We start from the raw sequence: 21646 nt of genomic DNA, 5'->3' as shown, positions 1-21646 counted from the left end.
ATCGGCAGTTGCTTAGGGACAGGTGACGGAACTGCTGAGCAACATCCAAAACCACACATCCAGCCAGAAGAGCCACGGTGGCTGCACGGGTTGATGTCTAGATGGAGGGTGCAAGAGGTGTAGCAGTGTCCTTCGCTGATGCCCATGGAGTAGCTCTGCCCGGGCTCTTCTCGCCAAATGGTGTGAAGTGGTAGCAGTATGAGGAGAGAAACCAATCTGAGGCAACATACTCTTTTATTTGAGTTTTGAATGTTTGCACTAGGTGTTCTGCCTCAATGTTAGATTCAGGATGGAATGGTGGGGCGAGGATGTGGCAGATACCACAGGAATCACAAAATGCCGCAAACTCTTACATTGAAAATTTTTGACCATTATCAGACACTAATGTAGTGGGCAAGCCTTTGAGTGAAAAAGTTTTGGACAAGGCTGTGACGGTGGCAGCTGTGGACGTGGAGACACAATGAACAACATATGGAAAATGAGAATACGCATCGACTAACAACAGGCAGTAAGCATTCAGAAAGTGGTTGGCGAAGTCCGTTTGTATATGGTCCCATGCATTGCACGGTATCAGTCAAGGAGACAACAATGCCCCAGGAGCTACTTGGTGTGTCGTACACTGTGAACAGGAGGCAACCAGGCGGTAACATCACTGTCCAAGCTGGGCTTGCGCAATAGGGTGGTGGGGTTTTGGGTTCTGCTGGATAGGTCAGGAGTCCACTACACACAGCAGGTGGCTACATGGGTAGCAGGGGTTGTGTGGTGTGGACTGGGCAGTTTTTTTTAGGTTAGATGGCCTCGGGCAAGTACAGAAAGGGCGACAGCCTCAAAGGGTGAGGGGCAAAGTCAGGACGTGCGGGGACCAAGCAGCAATCGGTATTGTAATTGTAAACTGTCGAACTGCGTTGGTAAAGTACCGGAACTTCAAGCGCTGATAGAAAGCACCGAAGCTGAAATCGTTACAGGTATGGAAAGCTGGCTGAAGCCAGAGAGAAATTCTGCCGAAATTTTTACAAAGGCACGGACGGTGTTTAGAAAGGATAGACTGCATGCAACCGGTGGTGGCGTGTTTGTCGCTGTTAGTAGTAGTTTATCCTGTAGTGAAGTAGAAGTGGATAGTTCCTGTGGATTATTATGGGTGGAGGTTACACTCAACAACCGAGCTAGGTTAATAATTGCCTCCTTGTACCGACCTCCTGACTCAGCAGCATTAGTGGCAGAACAACTGAGAGAAAATCTGGAATACATTTCACATAAATTTTCTCAGCATGTTTTAGTCTTAGGTGGGGATTTCAATTTACTCAGATGTTTAGGATGGGACAGAGCATCGAGTGACATTATACTGAGTGCACTATCCAAAAATTACCTTGAGCAATTAAACAGAGAACCGACTCGTGGAGATAACATCTTGGACCTAATGATAACAAACAGACCCGAACTTTTCGACTCTGTAAGCACAGAACAGGGAATCAGTGATAATAAGGCCATTGCAGCATCCCTGAATATGGAAGTAAAGAGGAATATAAAAAAAGAGAGAAAGGTTTATCTGTTTAGCAAGAGTTATAGAAGGCAGATTTCAGACTACCTAACAGATCAAAACAAAAATTTCTGTTCCGACACTGACAATGTTGAGTGTTTATGGAAAAAGTTCAAGACAATCGTAAAATGTGTTTTAGACAGGTACGTGCTGACTAAAACTGTTAGGGATGGGAAAACCCCACCGTCATCCAACAACAAAGTTAGAAAACTACTGCGAAAACAAAGAGAGCTTCACTGCAAGTTTAAACACAGCCAAAACCTCTCAGACAAACAGAAGTTAAATGATGTCAAAGTTAGCGTAAGGAGGGCTATGCGTGAAGCATTCACTGAATTCGAAAGTAAAATTCTATGTACCGACTTGACAGAAAATCCTAGGAAGTTCTGGTCTTACGTTAAATCAGTAAGTGAATCGAAACAGCATATCCAGACACTCTGGGATGATGATGGCATTGAGACAGAGGATGACACTCGTAAAGCTGAAATACTAAACACCTTTTTCCAAAGCTGTTTCACAGAGGAAGACCGCACTACAGTTCCTTCTCTAAACCCTCGCACAAATGAAAACATGGTTGACATTGAAATAAGTGTCCAAGGAATAGAAAAGCAATTGAAATCACTCAACAGAGGAAAGTCCACTGGACCTGATGGGATACCAATTCTATTCTACACAGAGTACGCGAAAGAACTTGCCCCCCTTCTAACAGCCGTGTACCGCAAGTCTCTAGAGGAACGGAAGGTTCCAAATGATTGGAAAAGAGCACAGTTAGTCCCAGTCTTCAAGAAGGGTCATCAAGCAGATGTGTAAAACTATAGCCTTTATCTCTGACATCGATCTGTTGTAGAATTTTAGAACATGTTTTTTGCTCGCGTTTCATGTGATTTCTGGAAACCCAGAATCTACACTGTAGGAATCAACATGGATTCCGGAAACAGCGATCGTGTGAGACCCAACTCGCTTTATTTTTTCACGAGATCCAGAAAATATTAGATACAAGCTCACAGGTAGATGCCATTTTCCTTGACTTCTGGAAGGCGTTCGATACAGTTCCGCACTGTCGCCTGATAAACAAAGTAAGAGCCTACAGAATATCAGACCAGCTGTGTGGGTGGATTGAAGAGTTTTTAGCAAACAGAACACAGCATGTTGTTCTCAATGGAGAGACGTTTACAGACATTAAAGTAACCTCTAGCGTGCCACAGGGGAATGTTATGGACCATTGCTTTTCACAATATATATAAATGACCTAGTAGATGCTGTCGGAAGTTCCATGCGGCTTTTCGTGGATGTATACAAAGAAGAAGTTGCAGCATTGGAAAATTGTAGCGAAATGCAGGAAGAACTGCAGCGGATAGGCACTTGGTGCAGGGAGTGGCAACTGACCCTTAACATAGACAAATGTAATGTATTGCGAATACATACAAAGAAGGATCCTTTATTGTATGATTATATGATGGCGGAACAAACACTGCTAACAGTTACCTCTGTAAAATATCTGGGAGTATGCATGTGGAATGATTTGAAGTGGAACGATCATATAAAATTAATTGTTGGTAAGGCGGGTGCCAGGTTGAGGTTCATTGGGAGAGTCCTTAGAAAACGCAGTCCATCAACAAAGGAGGTGGCTTACAAAACACTCGTTCGACCTATACTTGAGTATTGCTCATCAGTGTGGGTTCTGTACCAGGTTGGGTTGACGGAGGAGATACAGAATATCCAAAGAAGAGCGGCGCGTTTCATCACAGGGTTATTTGGTAAGTGTAACAGTGTTACGGAGATGTTTAGCAAACTCTAGTGGCAGACTCTGCAAGAGAGGCGCTCTGCATCGCGGTGTAGCTTGCTATCCAGGTTCCGAGAGGGTGCGTTTCTGGATGAGGTATTCAGTATATTGCTTCCCCCTAGTTATACCTCCCGAGGAGATCATGAATGTCAAATTAGTGAGATTCGAGCGCGCACTGAGGCTTTCCGGCAGTCCTTCCCACGAATCATACGCGACTGGAACAGGAAAGGGAGGTAATGACAGTGGCACGTAAAGTGCTCTCCGGCACACACCATTGGGTGGCTTGCAGAGTATAAATGTAGATGTAGATGTTGACAGGTCAGTGATTTTGTGCTTGACACACTCCAGTGGTCTGCATATAAAAAATGGAGAGCCTCCAAATGAAGCACTGGGGGATCGCTACGTGAGGGACTGCGTAATCCTTGTCTAAAAGATGTAATAATTAAGGAGGGGGTTGGCCGCACAGGAAGGTGGTGAATCCGGCCAACCATGTTTTTCGAATGTTATGACCTACTACAAAATGGTATACAAAGCTACAACCTTCACAATCCATGTGCTAGTTACAGGAAAACTGTCAACCGTCTGCTGTGTGGCACTCCATCAATGTGGAAACAAAGCAATTTCTAATGATCAAATCTCATGTCTGCACTGACCAGTAGTGGGACAAAGCATCGGCATCCACGTGGTGATTCATAGGGTGGAAATGAATTTCGTAGCTGTAATTCAAAAGGAAAAGAGCGGAGCATTGAATGCAATGTGCCACTTTATCTGAATAAGGAAAGCAATGGTTTGTGAACAGTGGCCAGGTGGAATTTGGTACCATAGAGGAAAACACGGAATTTCTTCGCAGCATATACAATGGCAAAAGCTTTCTATTTTGAGCAGAAGTCAGCATTTTTTAGCCATAAGCAATAGGCCGCTTGGAGGCATTGGGACATCTATGAGCCAGTACTGCCCCCAACCTCTACTGTGAAGCAAGGACCAGATGGAGGCATGGTTGGTAAGTAACTACTAGGTGCAGATTATAACATGATCTTAAGGGTAGAAAATGCAGTTTCACAAGCTGGCGACTAACAAAACTGAGAACATGCATGTAACGGCTGTGCGATTGTTGCTGCCCCAGGCTTAAATTTATGGTAGTAGGTGACTTGCTTGGAAAAACCTGAAGTTCTTTGACTGACATAGGGGTGTGGAAGTGATACAACAGCAGAAACTTGTTGATGCAGGGATTTTAGACCCTCACGAGAAACTTCAAACCCAACAGAAATGATAGAAGGTTGAAAAAAATTGACATTTTCCTAAATTAAACTTTAACCTGGCCTCTTGTGGGACAGAAAAAACAAGAGTACAGGGATTGTGTAAATGATTCTCGGTAGAGGTACCGGAAACTACAATGTCATCCAAATCATTTCCACAACCTGCCAAAGTCGCTTTAACTTGTTCCAAAAAATATTGAAAAATTCGGGAGTGTTAGAGACCAGAAAAGACAACAGCAAGTATAGGTACAGGTCAAAAGGGATATTGACAACTAACATATGTTGTGACTCTGTATCTAAAGGGAGTTGTAAAAAAGAAATCGACAAGTCAATTTTTGAGAAATATTGACCACCTGATAATTTCGCTAAGAGTTTGTCTGGGCAAATTGGGATGTATCCACTATACACTGTGCTTTCACAGAAACTTTAAAATCATTGCAGGCGCATAACCAGTGCGAAAGTTTCTTTACTATGACTAAGGGGTGGTAGATCATTTACTTGACACAATAGGCTGAACAGTGCCATATTCCGTGTGGAGATATAATTCATCTTTGACTTGTTCCATGAGTGCCACTGGAACCAAATGGACCCTGAAAAAACAAGACCGAGCAGAATGTTTCATGTAATGTGCACTTGAAAATTGTTGGCACACCCCATTCCAGGAGAGAACAAAGAAGGAAACTCAGAACACTGTGTATACGGCACTTACTTAGACACTAAATTCACTTCATCTGAAATGGTAAAAGCAAACACCTTAAAAGCATCTAATCCAAAAAGATTCTCTATACATGCATTATTTACAACAAGAAATGTCTGGCCTATTGCCTTGTCGGTCACTGGGGTAGGGAATCGGCCAAGAATAGGAATGCTCTGTTTATTGTAATTTATTAACTTCCGTGACACAGGGAGAAGTGGAGAGGAGACAAAGCCATATAAGTTTATGAGTTTAACAAGGTTACTGCAGCTCCTGTACTTGTATGCATGTGATGTACTTTACAAAAATCCATCACAGCAATGAAAAGCTTGTTTTGTACAACAGAATTAGCCAATACAATGTTTACAAACATATCCACATTAGAATTATGATGTTGAATTTCTGCATTACAAATAGATGCAATGTGACCTTTTTTGTTGCAATTATGACAGGTAGCCCACTGTTTTGGGCAGTCTAGGCACTCATTGTTAATGAAACAATAAAGGTGGGATGGGAGAGTGAAAAGTGTCCATTGCTGTTTATTGACCTGTTTACTGTGTTGGTGAGGCTACTCCTGGGAGCGAAGCCAGCCACCTTGATGCTGTGATCATGTGTGGACCACTGTGACCTTGTCTTCCTTCTGCGAACTATTTGAAGTTCAGTGTGGAGGAGAAGGTTGGATTGCTGATACCTCACACCATGACTCAGTTCGGTTACCCAAAGCACCTCAAATGGCTGTGCAATAGCTAAAACCTTGGAGAGGGATGGGTTTTCACCATAGAGGCGTTGCTTTCGCAGCTCACGATCCGGAACTAAACAAATGATAGCATCTTTCACCATCTGATCAGCATACAGCTCCTTATGCACGGACACAAAACAACGATTAAGACTTAACTCATGGAGTTCAGGCGCCCATGCTCAATAGGACTGATGTGGTTGCTTCCTACAGCGGTAAACTCAGCCCGGGATGCGAAGATGTGGGTGGGCTTACAGTAGTATTTTGAAAGAAGTTCACACATTTGGTCAGACATTAAAGAAGAAGGATCCTGCAAAGAAGAAAGTTGACATAGGACTTGAAACATTCTTGGTGATACCCATGAAAGGTACAAGCCATGACATAAAATAGCATCAGTAATCCCACAAGCTTGAAGCTGTTGTCGCAGACGTTTCTGGTATGCATCCCATTCCTCAACAGACTAATCGTATGTAGATAAGGGAGGCAGATAAAGCACAGGTGCTGTGGAGGGCAAAACAGCAGGTAACACAGACTGAGGAGTGTGCCGATTAGATAAAGCAGAAGCCAATGATCAAAGTACCTGTGATTGGTGGTGCAATGCTGTGTCGAATGACTCTTCCTGTTCGGCCAACTGACATAAAATGTACTCTGTAACACCATCAGCCATTGTTTGAATAAATGGAGGACCAACCAGAGCAGAAATTTGCGGAGATTGGGACCACACTCATCACCAATCGTGTTGTAATTAGGTATAAGTGCAACACAACCAGTAGACTGAACACAACTTTACTCAGTATTTAAGTAACATTCATCAGGAACCAATTGTGTTCATAAAGAGCTGTAGCAATACACGTAGATAACTGAGGTCGAACATAGTTCGGATAGCCTTAAATAGACTGGGGCCCATGGTGGGCTCTGATGGTGAACCCCAACCCATAAACAAAAGTCTGGGCACCTTTTGTGGATGACATAGCACTGCCACATGCGGGCTTTTTAAAGTATGTGCATGCATCACTGGAGACGTAGAATGGAACTTTTGGGGCTCCCCATAAAATAATTTTCCAGTCTGAGAAATAAGTTCTTATACCTGATATTACAACACTACTTTGCTTTCTATCTATCGAATATGATTTGACCCATTTCGCTATTGTTAATTCCATATGTACCTAATTTATGGAGTAGTAGGCACTGGTTTACAGTCAAAAGCCCTTGATAGGTCACAGAAAATTCCTGACTTTTTGGGCCTTGTCCAAAGATAAACAAATTTTCTCAGAGAATTTTTTTGATGGCTCTTATTGTACTCTTCCCTTTCTGGATGCTTGCACAAGTTTAATGTGATGATATTAAATTTTGCCATGAAATTTAGGATCTCTGTTGCAACAATTTTTTCAAATACTTGGAGGAGATTTACTGGTTGGTAGCTTACTGAATCTTCCTTTGCACATAGTTTAGAGCATCTGGGACACATTCTGCACCAAATGACTGACTAATTATTACAGACAGGGGTTCTGATTTTCAACTAGGAACTATTTTAATTATTCTAGTGGGTATTGAAATTGAAGAGGTGGACATTACCTAGGTAACACGTTACATCAACATCTCATTCTGATATATTTATAAAAAATAATTCATTGAAATATTCTGCTCTGTTTCTGAAGGTTTTGAAATTATCACTTAATTTAATTTTAGAGATTTGTGGACTTTTTGTATGGTTCAGAATGAATTTGGTGTGTGCACTGTTTCTTTTGTTGCCTTTACCACCCATCTAATTACTGTTTTACGTAGTTCATAAAATCTGTGTGTTTAGTTCATTGCGTCTTTTTTATCACTTGGTGCTTTTATACCAACAGGTGTTGATTTTATTATCCTTGTAATTTTTTATGGCAGACTTTAAAAACACACAAAAAAGCTTTCATGAAATTGTCATAATTTTTAGAACTTATATTACAATGACCCATTGGCCTGTTTAAGTCTGCAGTAGAACAAGTGTATATTTTATTTACTGAAGTATTGTTTGATGCATGCTTTCCTAATGTATGGTTAATATGTGGCTCCAGAAACATTCTGGAAACATCCCCCAGGCTGTGGCTAAGACATGTCTCCGCAATATCCTTTCTTTCAGGAGTGCTAGTTCTGCATGGTTCGCAGGAGAGCTTCTGTAAAGTTTGGAAGGTAGGAGACGGATACTGGCAGAAGTAAAGCTGTGAGTACCGGGCGTGAGTCGTGCTTCGGTAGCTCAGATGGTAGAGCACTTGCCCGCGAAAGGCAAAGGTCCCGAGTTCAAGTCTCGGTCGGGCACACAGTTTTAATCTGCCAGGAAGTTTCATTAGCTATCATGATTCTTTTAGTTGTAAGTCTGCTTCTTCAACAATACCAATTTTATAAGTGTAAACTGTGTACACATAAATCACAGAAAGTAAGAGTTCCTGACACCTGGAAATACACAAAATGGAAAACTTCTGGAAGTGGATACATCTCGGTCAGTACAGTACTCCAGAAGTTTGTTGAAAAATGCATATGTAAGTGTAAGAGAACCCTTTTTGTAGGTTTGACTGGGAAGCACTTGAATATGAACCACGCTCCTAGTACACCCATATGCCATCAGTTCATTCTCTGAAGACACAAGTGTCAGTTGAATGGTGAGGAAAGACAATACTGCTTTAAGCTGACAGGCAAATCCATGTGTTAGCCTAATGCTGAAAGCAGTCCATGGTGATATTGGGTGATGAGGAGGATCCTCCTTTGCGACTAGTTCTTGGGAGTGGTCAGAGGACTGAGGGGGGTAGGGGGGGGGGTCAAATTACACGGGAAATATGTCTGCAGACTATGTTTGGTTGATAGTGCAAGTCTGTGAAGATCTCAATAAGATCTTCAGCACACTGGGCAATGGATTTCTCAGTACATCATTTCAGGAAAGTATCCCTATCCCTACTTGAAACCCACTCCCAAATCCTGTTCCTTAAATGCTGCATATGCTATGGAATTTCTCCCACCCCCAGCCCCCACCTCCTCTCCCTGGAATGGTCTAACCATGAAAAAATTCCATCTCTGGATGCCACCTGTCCCTTCACAATAATCTTCAAAACTCCAATTTCTTCTGATCCCTGTGCCCCACTAACCTGTTACTAGGGAAAAGAAATCACCACAATAATGGCATCTGTGAACCACTCTGCATGATATTGTTACTGTGCAGTCCCAACTGCATATCTCTCAAATTAAATCCTTGTCTTCCAACTCTTGGAGCACTCCAGACACCAGCTGCAACAGTGTTCAGTTTATTGATATTACTATATATTGCTGCCACGGAACACTACTACTCATTATTGCCCATCCTACCCTCATAGCATCCAAATACTACTTGCTGACCTCTTCCTTCTTCTACAACCCCCAAAACTCCCTCCAAACATCCCACACAACCCAGAACCTAAACAAACCCAAAACACTGCTGTCAAATTATCCACCAAAGATCTCTCAATCTTACAGAAGAATCCAGTCCTATCAAACAAGACCTCACCTTCCACTTCTCAACCATGTCTAATCATGAACTGGACTTGTTAAAGGCTTACACTCCCTCTCCCAATCCCTACAATAGAAACACTTCCTTGCCACCAATCTCTCCAACTCAGTACTAGTATTGACCATTGCCTCAAGCAGCTCATACTGCCATCCAGCTACAACCCTCCTTCCTTGCCAATCCCACCCAACCACTGCTTGGTAACCTTTTAAGAATTCCTTACCTCCAGCTTGGCTTCACCATCCTGTTCCAGATCCCTTTCCTGGAACACAAATATCTCAACAGAGGCAATAACATCTCCACAACCTCAACACAGACCCCCAATTTAATCATCCTCCCTGCAGACAGGCTGCACCATAGTGATCACATGACAGAAAGCATTTGCCAACTGTATGACTACCTTCACCTACAAGCCGTGCCATAGTGATATCAACCCAGAAATTGAATAGCATCCAATCCATACTGAAGTCCTTAGGCTCATTCCAGAAGATCTGTTCCGAATCCATTTGCCTCTTCTTCCCAACCATTCCCTGCACACTCACCTTCTGCATGCTGCCTAAAATCCATAAATGTAACAGTCCTGGCACTTCACTGTAGTTGGTGAGTGTTCACACTGAAATATCTCAGCTCTTGTTGACCAACACCTCCAAACAATTCCCCACAGCCTAAGCTCCCTTATAAAAGACACAAACAGTTTCCTTCCCATCCACAACCCATTACCACCTGGATCCCTAATCATCATAGTTCACAATATCTCGCTACATACTAACATCTCTCGTGCTCCTTGCCACTATCGAACACTACCTCTCGTGGTGTCCTACTGACTCTGAATCCACCATCTCATTCCTTATACATCTAACTATATGCAGCCCTATACTTAACTACTTCTCCTTTGAGGAGAAGATACACAAATAAATTTGTGGACAGACACGAACGTTCTGCATGGCACCCACCTATGACAACTTCTTTATGGGACATCTATATAATACCAAACCCCTTGTCTCACTCAGGTACATTGATTATATCTTTATGATCTGGACACAGGGCCACAAAGACATCCCATCATCATTCTTCCACAGCTTGAACTTTTTCTTCCATTCACTTTGCCTTTTCCTCCTCAGCCCAACATGCCACTTTCCCGGACATTGACGTCAATCTCTGTGATGCATCCCTCTAAACCTGTGACCATGTCAAGCCCGCTAACCACCAACAATACCTGTATTTTAGTAGTTGCCATCCATTCTGCATCAAAAGAACTTTCTCTTTAGTCTGACTACTCATGGACATCCCATCCCTGCACATTCTGTTGAGGTTCTTACAGAGGTTTTCAAAAGCAGGCACTGTCCCCAAAATCTAGTTCACAGACAGTTTTCCTGTGCCATATCCACATACACACCAAATACTGTGACCACTCTCAGCTGCAAAGATGCACCGCCCTCCCTCTCCCTCATTTCCCCTATATCACCACAGACTGCATCAACCTAAACGTACTGTTTGCCAGGAACATCCAACCTACAATCCTGAACCCTCCCCACAGTTCGCTATCGTATCAATATATGCATGATAACCTAGCCCTTCCTTGTACCACATCATACCACAGTGGACCATCCAGGTGCAAAATCTGTTTCATACACCCAACCAGTACATCCTACTCCAGTCCTGTCACAGGCTTATCTTGTCAAAGCAGGGCCAGCTGTGAAAACTTTGGCATAATTTCTGAACAAAATTTTATGTTGACATGACTACCAACTAAACTTAATGGGAACCTTCAAACTGTGTCCAAGAGCAGAGTTGATGACAAGTGCCAGAGCATGCTGCTGAGAACAACATGCTTGATTTCAATGGCTGCTTCACGATCCAGACTATTTGGACCCTTTGCTCCAACACCAGTTTTTCTGAAGGTGGGAATTATCCTTTGACATGTTGTTACCTTCACCCTGTTAAATTATTTATGTGAACAAACAGTTATTTTTGAAGCGTAATGGTTATGTTCATCCATAACAACAGAGTCCTGTTTACAACAAACTACCATTTGTCTTGCATCTATACAATAAACATTGCTACTTGCCATCAGCTAACATAGCATTTTAGTCCTATAATCTGGACATTCAAATAATATGTAGAAGTGGCTACTACGGTATATTTTTAATTTTCTTTTGAAATGGTTGCTATTCCCAATTTCTTGCTTTATTTTAGAAGCGAGTCTGTTGAACACCTTTGCAACATTGTAAATAGCATATAGGTAGAATCCAAATAAAACTTTTTTAATCTTGTATTGTGATTCTAAAAATCTCAGTCTACCTGAAAGATATTCTTTATTATCAGCAGTGATAATTATCAAGGAGTATAAGAATTAGAAGAACCTTAAAGATGCCTCTGCAAGATGTGCAGCTATTTGCTTTATGCATTACTCTTATTGCTCCTTTCAGTTAAGTCAGTGCAATGCTGCAGAAGGTAATATCAAGCATAATCAAAAGAGATAGTTTGAAGTGCAAAACATGTTAAACTGAACTTCCTGAAAGGTTTATTTATGTATTGACTCCATTTTACTTTTTTATCCAGCTCCCACCAAAGATGTTTCACATTTATTGCATGACCATAAATGCCTACATCTGATTGTAGCAGGTCATTGATGTTTGTTTGAAATTGCTTATCGTGAGTCTAACAATATTATGAAAAGGATAGGTGCTACTCACCATTTAACGGAGATGCTGAGTTGCAGATAGGCAGTCACAAATAAGCTTTTGGCTAACAAGGCCTTTGTCAATAATAGACGACACACACACACACACACACACACACACACACACACACACACACACACACACACACACACACACAGTCTCTGGCAGCTGCAGCAGTGCATGATGGGAAAGGCAACTGGTTGGGAGCAAGGAGGAGGCTGGGATGGGGAGGGGGAGGGATAGCAGGGTAGGGGTGGGGAATGGTAAAGAGCTGCTGGGGAGCTTGCAGGCACAACGAGGTGGAGAGAGGGTAGGGAAGGTAGGTGCAGTCAGGACATTAGGCAGAGGTAGAGGAGGGTAGCGGAAAAGGGGAAAAATAAAAAGACTAGGTGTGTTGGTGGAATAGAGGGTTGTGTAGTGCTGGAATGGGAACAACAAAGGATCTACATGGTTGAGGACTATGACAAACGAAGGTTGAGGCAGGGGGGGTTATGCGAACGTAGAACATATTTCAGACACCTGTGCAGTTCAGAAAAGCTGATGTTGGTGGAAGGATGAATATGGCACAGACTGTGAAGCAGTCATTGAAATTAAGAATGTCATATTGGATGGTTTTCTCAGCAACAGGGTGATCCAGTTGTTTCTTGGCCACTGTTTATCAGTGGCCATTCATGCAGACAGACAGCCTATTGGTTGTCATGCCGACATAGAATGCAGCACAGTGGTAGCAGCTTAGCTTGTAGACCACATGACTGGTTTCACAGGTATCCCTGCCTTTCATGGGAAAGTTGTGATAGGAGGGGGGGGGGGGGGGGAAGGATGTATGGGACAGGTCTTGTTGCATCTAAATCTATTACAATGATATCAGCCATTAGGCAAGGGATTGGGAGCAGGGGTTGTGTAGGGATGGACGAGTATATTTTGTAGGTTGCGTGTACGGTGGAATACCACTATGGGAGGGGTAGGAAGGATAGTGGGCAGGACATAGCTTAATGAAGGGCACAATGAGAGGTAGGCAAATTGTGGCAGGGAACGTAATTCAGTTGCTCCAGTCCTGGGTAATACTGAGTTACAAGGGGAATGCTCCTCAAGGCTGGATGGTGAGACTTTGGGAGGTGGTGGGTAACTGGAAGATCAGGCATGGGAGATTTAATATTGTCATAGCCAGAGAAATTAGCACTTTTCAGTGATCCAATACATTTTGTAATCTCCTGAAGGAGTGTAGCCATGTATGGAAGTGACACATGGACGATAAATAATTTAGACAAGAAGAGAATAGAAGCTTTCGAAATGTGGTGCTACAGAAGAATGCTGAAGATTAGATGGGTAGATCACATAACTAATGAGGAGGTATTGAATAGAATTGTGGCACAACTTAACTAGAAGAAGGGATCGGTTGGTAGGACATGTTCTGAGGCATCAAGGGATCACCAATTTAGTACTGGAGGGCAGTGTGGAGGGTGAAAATCGTAGACGGAGACCAAGAGATGAATACACTAAGCAGATCAGAAGGATGTAGGCTGCAGTAGGTACTGGGAGATGAAGAGGCTTGCACAGGATAGAGTAGCATGTAGAGCTGCATCAAACCAGTCTCAGGACTGAAGACCACAAAAACAACCGAAGAATTGCATGTTTCAAACTGTCTACTATTTTGCAGTGTTTGCTGACGTAAATGTAATACAGATGCATGCACAGGTATATTTATTTATAAAAATATGCTACAAACATGGATGAATTGCAAAATAACCTTTAAGTTTTAGCTATGCTGTTACAAATGCCCTGTGTGTCCACTAGTAGCAGCACGAACAACCTGTAGACGATAGCTTACACACTGTATCTGCTTTTACAGAAGTTGTAGTGGCTGTTATTTTGTTCTTCAGTATTTCTATGTCAGAACGTAAAGGGGAGATGAACATACTTTGCTTCACATATCCCCACAATAAAATATTACATGGAGTCGTGTCTGGTGATCTTGAAGGCCAAGAATGCAGACCATGTCTTGGGATCCGTGCCCTGTCCAGCGTTGAGGCAGTGTGTCAGTGATAAACTTATGTATGTTGTAGTGCGAGCTTGGAGGAGGTCCATCCTGTTGGAAAATGAGTTCATCGTAGTCCTCCTGAAGTTGTGAAAAACACAGTTCTGCAGCATTTGAAGACAGATTATTCAAATCGCTGTGTATTCCTAAAAGAAGGAGGGACCATACATTTTTCACAGGAAATACCACAAAAAACATTTACTTTATTTGAGTCTCTTCCATGCTCAGTAATGTCATGAGGGTTCTGGAGTTCCCACATGCACACATTATGTCAGTTCACTTTACTGCTAACACAATATGATGTTTCACCACTGAAAATTATCCATGGTAAAAATGTATCATATTCCATATCCTCTAGCAGAGGATGATATTGCACTTATTATAGTCTGTGTGGTTTATAGACCAAACCACACTTTAACATTTACCAGACAAGTCATATGAGGCATTGCCAGTTCTCTGTTTGCATGGTGAATAGACTTTCGTAAACTCTGTTCAAACATTTCGCAAATTCTTTCCATCATGTCATCAGAAGTGTGAGGCCAACCTGGATTCGTACCTTTGCACAAGAATGCTGTTACTTGAAAGTAGCCTGTCACTGTGAGGAAGTAATCACTGAATAACAATTTGTCCATTTTATTTGGACTGTTGAGCTCCGTGGCCGTGGATAATAGTATTTCACTGAAAAAATACAGCAACCAGCCACTTTTTAATGCGTTTTTTATTTACGCCAATATGCATTTCGGGTTTGCACCCATCTTCAGCTGGCAAATTACATGGATCTTCAGTTACTACAGTAGTACAATCTCGACAGCAGTTTGGATGCTGCAGCAAGCCTGTGCAAAGCAACGACTCCAATCAGTTACTTCAATTTCGCGAGTTTAAAGTCACACACTATCAGCTGTTCATTTTACTTACTTTCTCCTCTCCTTGTTTTTTCCTGGCTTTTCTTCTTTTTTGCAACGACACAAACACTTTTTATCACGTATTTTGCACAGGTGCACTGCGTTATCCGCCATGTTGTCGACTGACAGTTTTTGTTTACATACAAATGGTTTATCTATGGACAGAGTTATATTTTCACGAAAGTTTTGAGGTTCTAAGATAAGCTATTGTTTTCTAAATATTGACTTGGCTGATAGAAGTAATCTAACATAACACATTTATACAAAGCAGTAATTCATACATTTACAATATAACAAAGATATAATTAAGATACCAGAGTTAAGATTTTTATGTTTTTTACATGCATTTGCTGGGTTTATAACAGATTATGTTGTTTGTTGATTGTGCTTAGTAAGTGGTTTGATAAGTAGAGTGTGGAAGTTTTTTAGAAATATTCGGTTTGGCAGCTCTGTTTGGTCGTTAAGTATGTCAGAAGGGGATGCATGTTTATGTGAATAAATTTCGATTTCTTCTAGGAGGTTCATTCTTTTTCCTTTGTTGGCTAAGTGGAGAACTTGTAGGTTATGGGATATGTCTGTTACTTGATGTTCTTCTTCTGCTACATGTTGGGCGAATGTGGATTTATGTAAGTTTTTTAAACGAAGAGCATCCATGTGTTCTCGAAACCGTATGCTGAAGTTTCTCCCTGTTTGACCTATGTATGTTTTTGGACATGAGTTGCAGTTAAGTTTGTATATTCCTGATTGATTGTACGGTTTGGTATTATTTTTAATGTTATGGATAGCTTTGTCCTTTATTTTGTTATTTGTATAGTAGCTGATTTTGATATCTGTTCCTCGGAACAAGTTTGCTATTTTATATGACAGCTTTCCTACAAATGGCAAGCTTACATATTTTTCTTTTGCCTGTGTTGTGGTATTCTTTAATGTAGTTTTGTTATTGTGTTTGTTTATGTGGGGATTTATCTTATAGTTTAGTTCATCTATTAATTTTGGATTGTAACCATTATTGTAAGCAATTGCTTTGATGGTGTTTAGTTCTTCTATTTGGTCAGCTGGTTGTAGTGGTATTTTGTGCATTCTGTTTAGCATTGCTCTGTATGAAGCCGTCTTATGTTGATCCGGGTGGCAGGATGACTTATTAATTGTGTTATCTGTGTATGTTGGTTTTCTGTATACTTTAAATTTGTGTTTGTTGTTGGAGCTACTTATGCAGAGATCCAGAAAATTTAAACCTACTTCTGTTTGGTGTTCTACAGTGAAGATGATGTTCTGATGCATTTTATTCATTTCTTTTGCAAGGTTATCAATTTCTTCTGCAGTGCCATCAAATAAGACTATTATATCATCAACATACCTTCTGTAATAAATTATCTTGTTTACCATCTGGGGGTTTTCTTTAAAAAATTTACATTCTAAGTTATTGATGAAAATATCTGCTAGCAAACTGGCAAGGCAGCTACCCATAGCCAGACCCTCTTTCTGCTGGTACATTTTGTTATTAAAAGAAAAATAGTTGTGTGATAGTACTAGTGTTAATAGATCAATGAATTCATATATTTCTGGTAATGCCAAATTTTTATGTTTAAGTAAATTGTTTTTAATTATTTCTATTGTTTCTTTGACGGGTATGTTTGTGTAGAGGTTTGTGATGTCAAGTGATGCAAACCTAGCAGTATCAGGAATCTGAATTTCCTTTAGACAATTAATAAGTTCATAACTGTTCTTTACTGAGTATGTCTCTTCAAATTTGAATGTGTTGCTAAGGATCTCATTCAGTTTCTTGCTGATTTTATAAGTTGGGCTGCTCCGAGAATTAACAATTGGACGTATGGGACAGTTAACTTTATGGGTCTTAGGTTGTGCTCGTAGACGTGGTGCATAAGGGTTCATAACAGTGCATTCATGTATATCTTTTTCATTTAAGAGGAAATTACTTTTTTTCATCATATTTTTAAGTTTATTCTGTAACTTAAGAGTGGGATCAGACTTAATTTCTACTATATTATTATTACTGAAAAATTCAATGGTTTTTCTTACATATTCACTTTCATACATTACAACAATAGCATTGCTTTTATCTGCTTTTACTACTAAAGCTTTACTGTCACTTAGTTTCTTATTAACACTTTTAAGTATTGTTCTGTCATGGTGTTTTATACTATTCTTATTATTTGCTTTCTCTATTTGTTTGGTGATAAAATTGTTAACTTTGTGGCCTATGGCAATCTGATCATTCTGAGTTAGTTTTGCAGTATCACAGGCTATTTTGGTGCCTACTATTAATTCTTTAATATTATTTTCAGTCAGAGATGGGGTGATATTATGTTGAAGCCCTTTATTCAGCAAACTTACTTCTTTATCACTGAAGATGATGTTAGTTGAATTTACTAGACGTTTGGAGAATTTATGATTAGTGGGAGGTAGTTTGTCATTCACCTTAGGAATTTGTGACATAAGCTTTTTCAACTTATTGTTATGCCTACATCTGACTTTATGCTGTTCTTTCATAGCTATTATAGTGACAAAATCTAATGCATGGTTGAATTGTGTAGGAGTAAGTTGTTTACCTAGCTCTAAATGTAATCTATATAACTGGTGGTTTAAAAACTGCTTCTTTCTGTGTTGGTTTCGGATTTCAGATTGGAGCCATATAATTTCACTTCTTTCTTTAGCTATTTTCGCTGCTCTGCTTTGACTGTTGATGTTCACTTAGCCAACAAAGGAAAAAGAATGAACCTCCTAGAAGAAATCGAAATTTATTCACATAAACATGCATCCCCTTCTGACATACTTAACGACCAAACAGAGCTGCCAAACCGAATATTTCTAAAAAACTTCCACACTCTACTTATCAAACCACTTACTAAGCACAATCAACAAACAACATAATCTGTTATAAACCCAGCAAATGCATGTAAAAAACATAAAAATCTTAATTCTGGTATCTTAATTATATCTTTGTTATATTGTAAATGTATGAATTACTGCTTTGTATAAATGTGTTATGTTAGATTACTTCTATCAGCCAAGTCAATATTTAGAAAACAATAGCTTATCTTAGAACCTCAAAACTTTCGTGAAAATATAACTCTGTCCATAGATAAACCATTTGTATGTAAACAAAAACTGTCAGTCGACAACATGGCGGATAACGCAGTGCACCTGTGCAAAATACGTGATAAAAAGTGTTTGTGTCGTTGCAAAAAAGAAGAAAAGCCAGGAAAAAACAAGGAGAGGAGAAAGTAAGTAAAATGAACAGCTGATAGTGTGTGACTTTAAACTCGCGAAATTGAAGTAACTGATTGGAGTCGTTGCTTTGCACAGGCTTGCTGCAGCATCCAAACTGCTGTCGAGATTGTACTACTGTAGTAACTGAAGATCCATGTAATTTGCCAGCTGAAGATGGGTGCAAACCCGAAATGCATATTGGCGTAAATAAAAAACGCATTAAAAAGTGGCTGGTTGCTGTATTTTTTCAGTGAAATACAATCACTGAATAATTTCAGTGCATTATATTTATTTTCTGGAAACCCAGTTTCATTTACATTATGATTTTGACAAACTGGACAGTTTCACAATACTGGTGTTAATAGAATTTCAACTTTTGTCTGCAGTTTGTCCAAGGTACAGCTATTTCTTGCTAGCACATTGCCACTTTAATCCTATGAGTTAAAAACATGCAGTACAGAGATTATGTACATTTCTGTAATCTTAATCATCAGTGGATCACTGAGTAGCTAATTTGTGGTAAAAATTCATTTTTGGTTGTGTATAGCCTACATACATTACAGCTTTCACAAATGTTAAGTGTATGTAGTACTTCTTTATTTGCATATTTTTTGTGTGCACTTAATTGACTTGTCATTGCAATTTTTTTTATTTTTTGCTTTTTCTTTAATATAGGAAAATGAATTTCAATTAATGTTTCTTTACCAGCTGCCTTTTAATGACAGCATCACCCTTAGCATACAGAAACTTTAAAAATTATACATTTTCTGATTGATTACAGGTGTGCAACGAGAAATATTAAAAATTACCTTCAAAAAAGATAGATAAAACCAGCTTATGTGCATCATCTCTACAGGAAAATCTTCATAATAACTGTAAACGTTGTCTCCTGCATCAGAACCAGTTATGAAAAATGAGTATTGTATATAATTTAATTTTAAATGAGCTTTTGGCATAAGTAGTGAATAAAATGAATTTTTATTTGCAACACTTTGGACTTCATTAATGCTGTAAATAGGTATGGTATGCATATATAAAGTTGTGAAAGCAGCAGTTGAGTAAACCAATGATCTTGGTGATTTTCTGTTTTCTCCTCCACTTCCAATGAATACTTGACAATGGCTGACACTGCAGCACTTTGGTATAAGACAGGATTCATTTATATAGATGTGTGTGTAGCAAATGAAACAGTTACATTGCATAAAATGCTCATCAAAGAATATGGGGACAATTATGGCACAGTAAGCATATTGGCAAAGTGTGTGTAGCAAATGAAACAGTTACATTGCATAAAATGCTCATCAAAGAATATGGGGACAATTATGGCACAGTAAGCATATTGGCAAAGTCTTGTAACTAGAGTTTTAATGTCCTGTTCAACAGTCCTCTCTCAGAAAACAAGAACTGCATTTGAGGTAAGATGAATTGTGCCATACAGTATACAGCAGAAAATACTGTCTTTACTAAATAAAAACCTGAGGGAACTTGTAGTATAACTTTTATCTAATGAAAATTCTCCCCACCCCGGTGTTATCTACTGAAATGTGTTACTTTAGGTGGCAAATTACCACTTCATCAAAAATTATGTACTTAAAGAAAAGTTAATTACATGCTGAAGAAAAGTTTGCAAAGCACAATGTTCCTAATGACTGTGTTCACATGGGAAAATTGTAAGAACAAGTTAGTCATCTTATAGCACCAATGTGGAAAACATTATTACTTTCTTTCAAAGCAAGTACGAAAGGATAACATTAGTAATCAAATGTAGTAATTGAAATTAACGTGCTGGATGTATCCAAAAGTATCTCGATTTCAATAACTAATTAAATTTTGCATAAATTCTATATCATATTATGCCTATCAATTGATGTACTCTTAATTTACCATTATTTTTAAATTTTTACTCAATAAAAATTAAAAAATAATGGATGGTATAAACAATGATGTAAATTTAAAATCAGAATGCAGTATTCAGAAGCAAAGCCCAAAGCACAATATATTTCACTTTAAAAAATTTAAAATTATTGTGTGCTATGAGAGAGTAGAATAAATTTTACAATATTTCATTTACTGCAATAGTCATACATTTGGGGTTAGGACAATCACTTATGACCTGCTACTTGCTATCTAGAATAAGTGGAAACAGAATAATAAAAAGCAAAATGATATATAGAGAGAAATAGTCTTCCAATGTATAATTAATATCTTGATAAATTATGAATACAGGACAACATGATGTCCTTATTTGTAGTCCTGTGAGAAATGCTCCAAGAAAGACATTTTTGTTGATTAGAGCCTTATTCTCAAAATTCTGAGATCCAACACTACCATATTTGTCTGACTGCATAATGACCCCCTTAATAGTAAATGACACAAATTCACACTTATACAAAGGGTTCTGAGAATTGTTCTTCCTATGTAACTTCAATCAATGGAGTAAGGTGAAGGAAAAAATCATTCTAGTGCTGATGTCAATTGGGAGCACTTACTTCTATAAAGTATATTAACAGCCAATTGATACTTGCGCTAATCTGCTCACCTTCATAATCATGATAAATTTTCTTAATCAGTCATTCCTGGACACAAGCTCTGGTTGAACACAGAAGCTATGTCCTTTTCAGGAGAGCCACCCTGGCCTTAAGCAACTAAAGGAAACCACAGAAATCATAAACCAGAATGGTTGGTCTGTGATTACAACCCAGTTTCACCAGTGTCTTAACTATTGGGCCACTTCGCTTGGAAGCATTATATCATTTTCTCCATCAGACCTCTCAAAACTACAACCACTGGAAAACTTCACAGGGCCTGAAATTTACAATGGTTGTACTTACAGTACTGGGAAACTCATAATACATTCTCATCTTTTCAAAGTATTCACCAACATGTATGCACTGGTGTACACTCGAAATCCACTTGTGAAGATTACACGAGATGCATCCCCCCCCCCCCCCCTTTGGGTACACAAAAAAAGAAAAAGTCACATTAGGATTTATGTGGTCTCTAAGCTGAATTCACAATAGCATGTATTTGGAACTTTAAAAAAATAATATTTTGGCCACCCTATAAAGTGCATACTTTGTCATAGAGGGATAAAATCCCATGCATATCCAGCTTTGTTCAATTAGCAGTTACTGGCTTATCTTCTTAAAGTACAATCATGCTGATATATCCACTTGCATCAAAGGAAATGCTAATTGCTCTCGCTGAGACAGTTGGTAGTGTGGTATCACATATCGATACCACCCCACAGGTGTCACGAAGTTCGTAATGGAATGGC

At 39.6% G+C, this 21646-nt stretch overlaps 1 protein-coding gene across 1 annotated transcript in view; it reads left to right on the top strand.

The window, feature by feature from the left end:
• LOC126285107 (histidine protein methyltransferase 1 homolog) overlaps positions 1 to 19357 on the top strand; it is a gene marked incomplete at its 5' end in the record, with an annotated part of 54430 nt that extends 35073 nt beyond the window's left edge. Inside the window, one exon of the mRNA XM_049984431.1 lies at positions 19151 to 19357. Coding sequence (XP_049840388.1) covers positions 19151 to 19197 — 47 coding nt within the window. The remainder of the gene's footprint in view (positions 1 to 19150) is intronic.
• Positions 19358 to 21646: the final 2289 nt, after the last annotated feature.

Source organism: Schistocerca gregaria, chromosome 8, assembly GCF_023897955.1.
Source record: "Schistocerca gregaria isolate iqSchGreg1 chromosome 8, iqSchGreg1.2, whole genome shotgun sequence".
Taxonomy (NCBI): domain Eukaryota; kingdom Metazoa; phylum Arthropoda; class Insecta; order Orthoptera; family Acrididae; genus Schistocerca; species Schistocerca gregaria.
The sequence above is the reverse complement of the archived record's forward strand: the minus strand, read 5'-3'. Positions and strand labels throughout refer to the sequence as shown.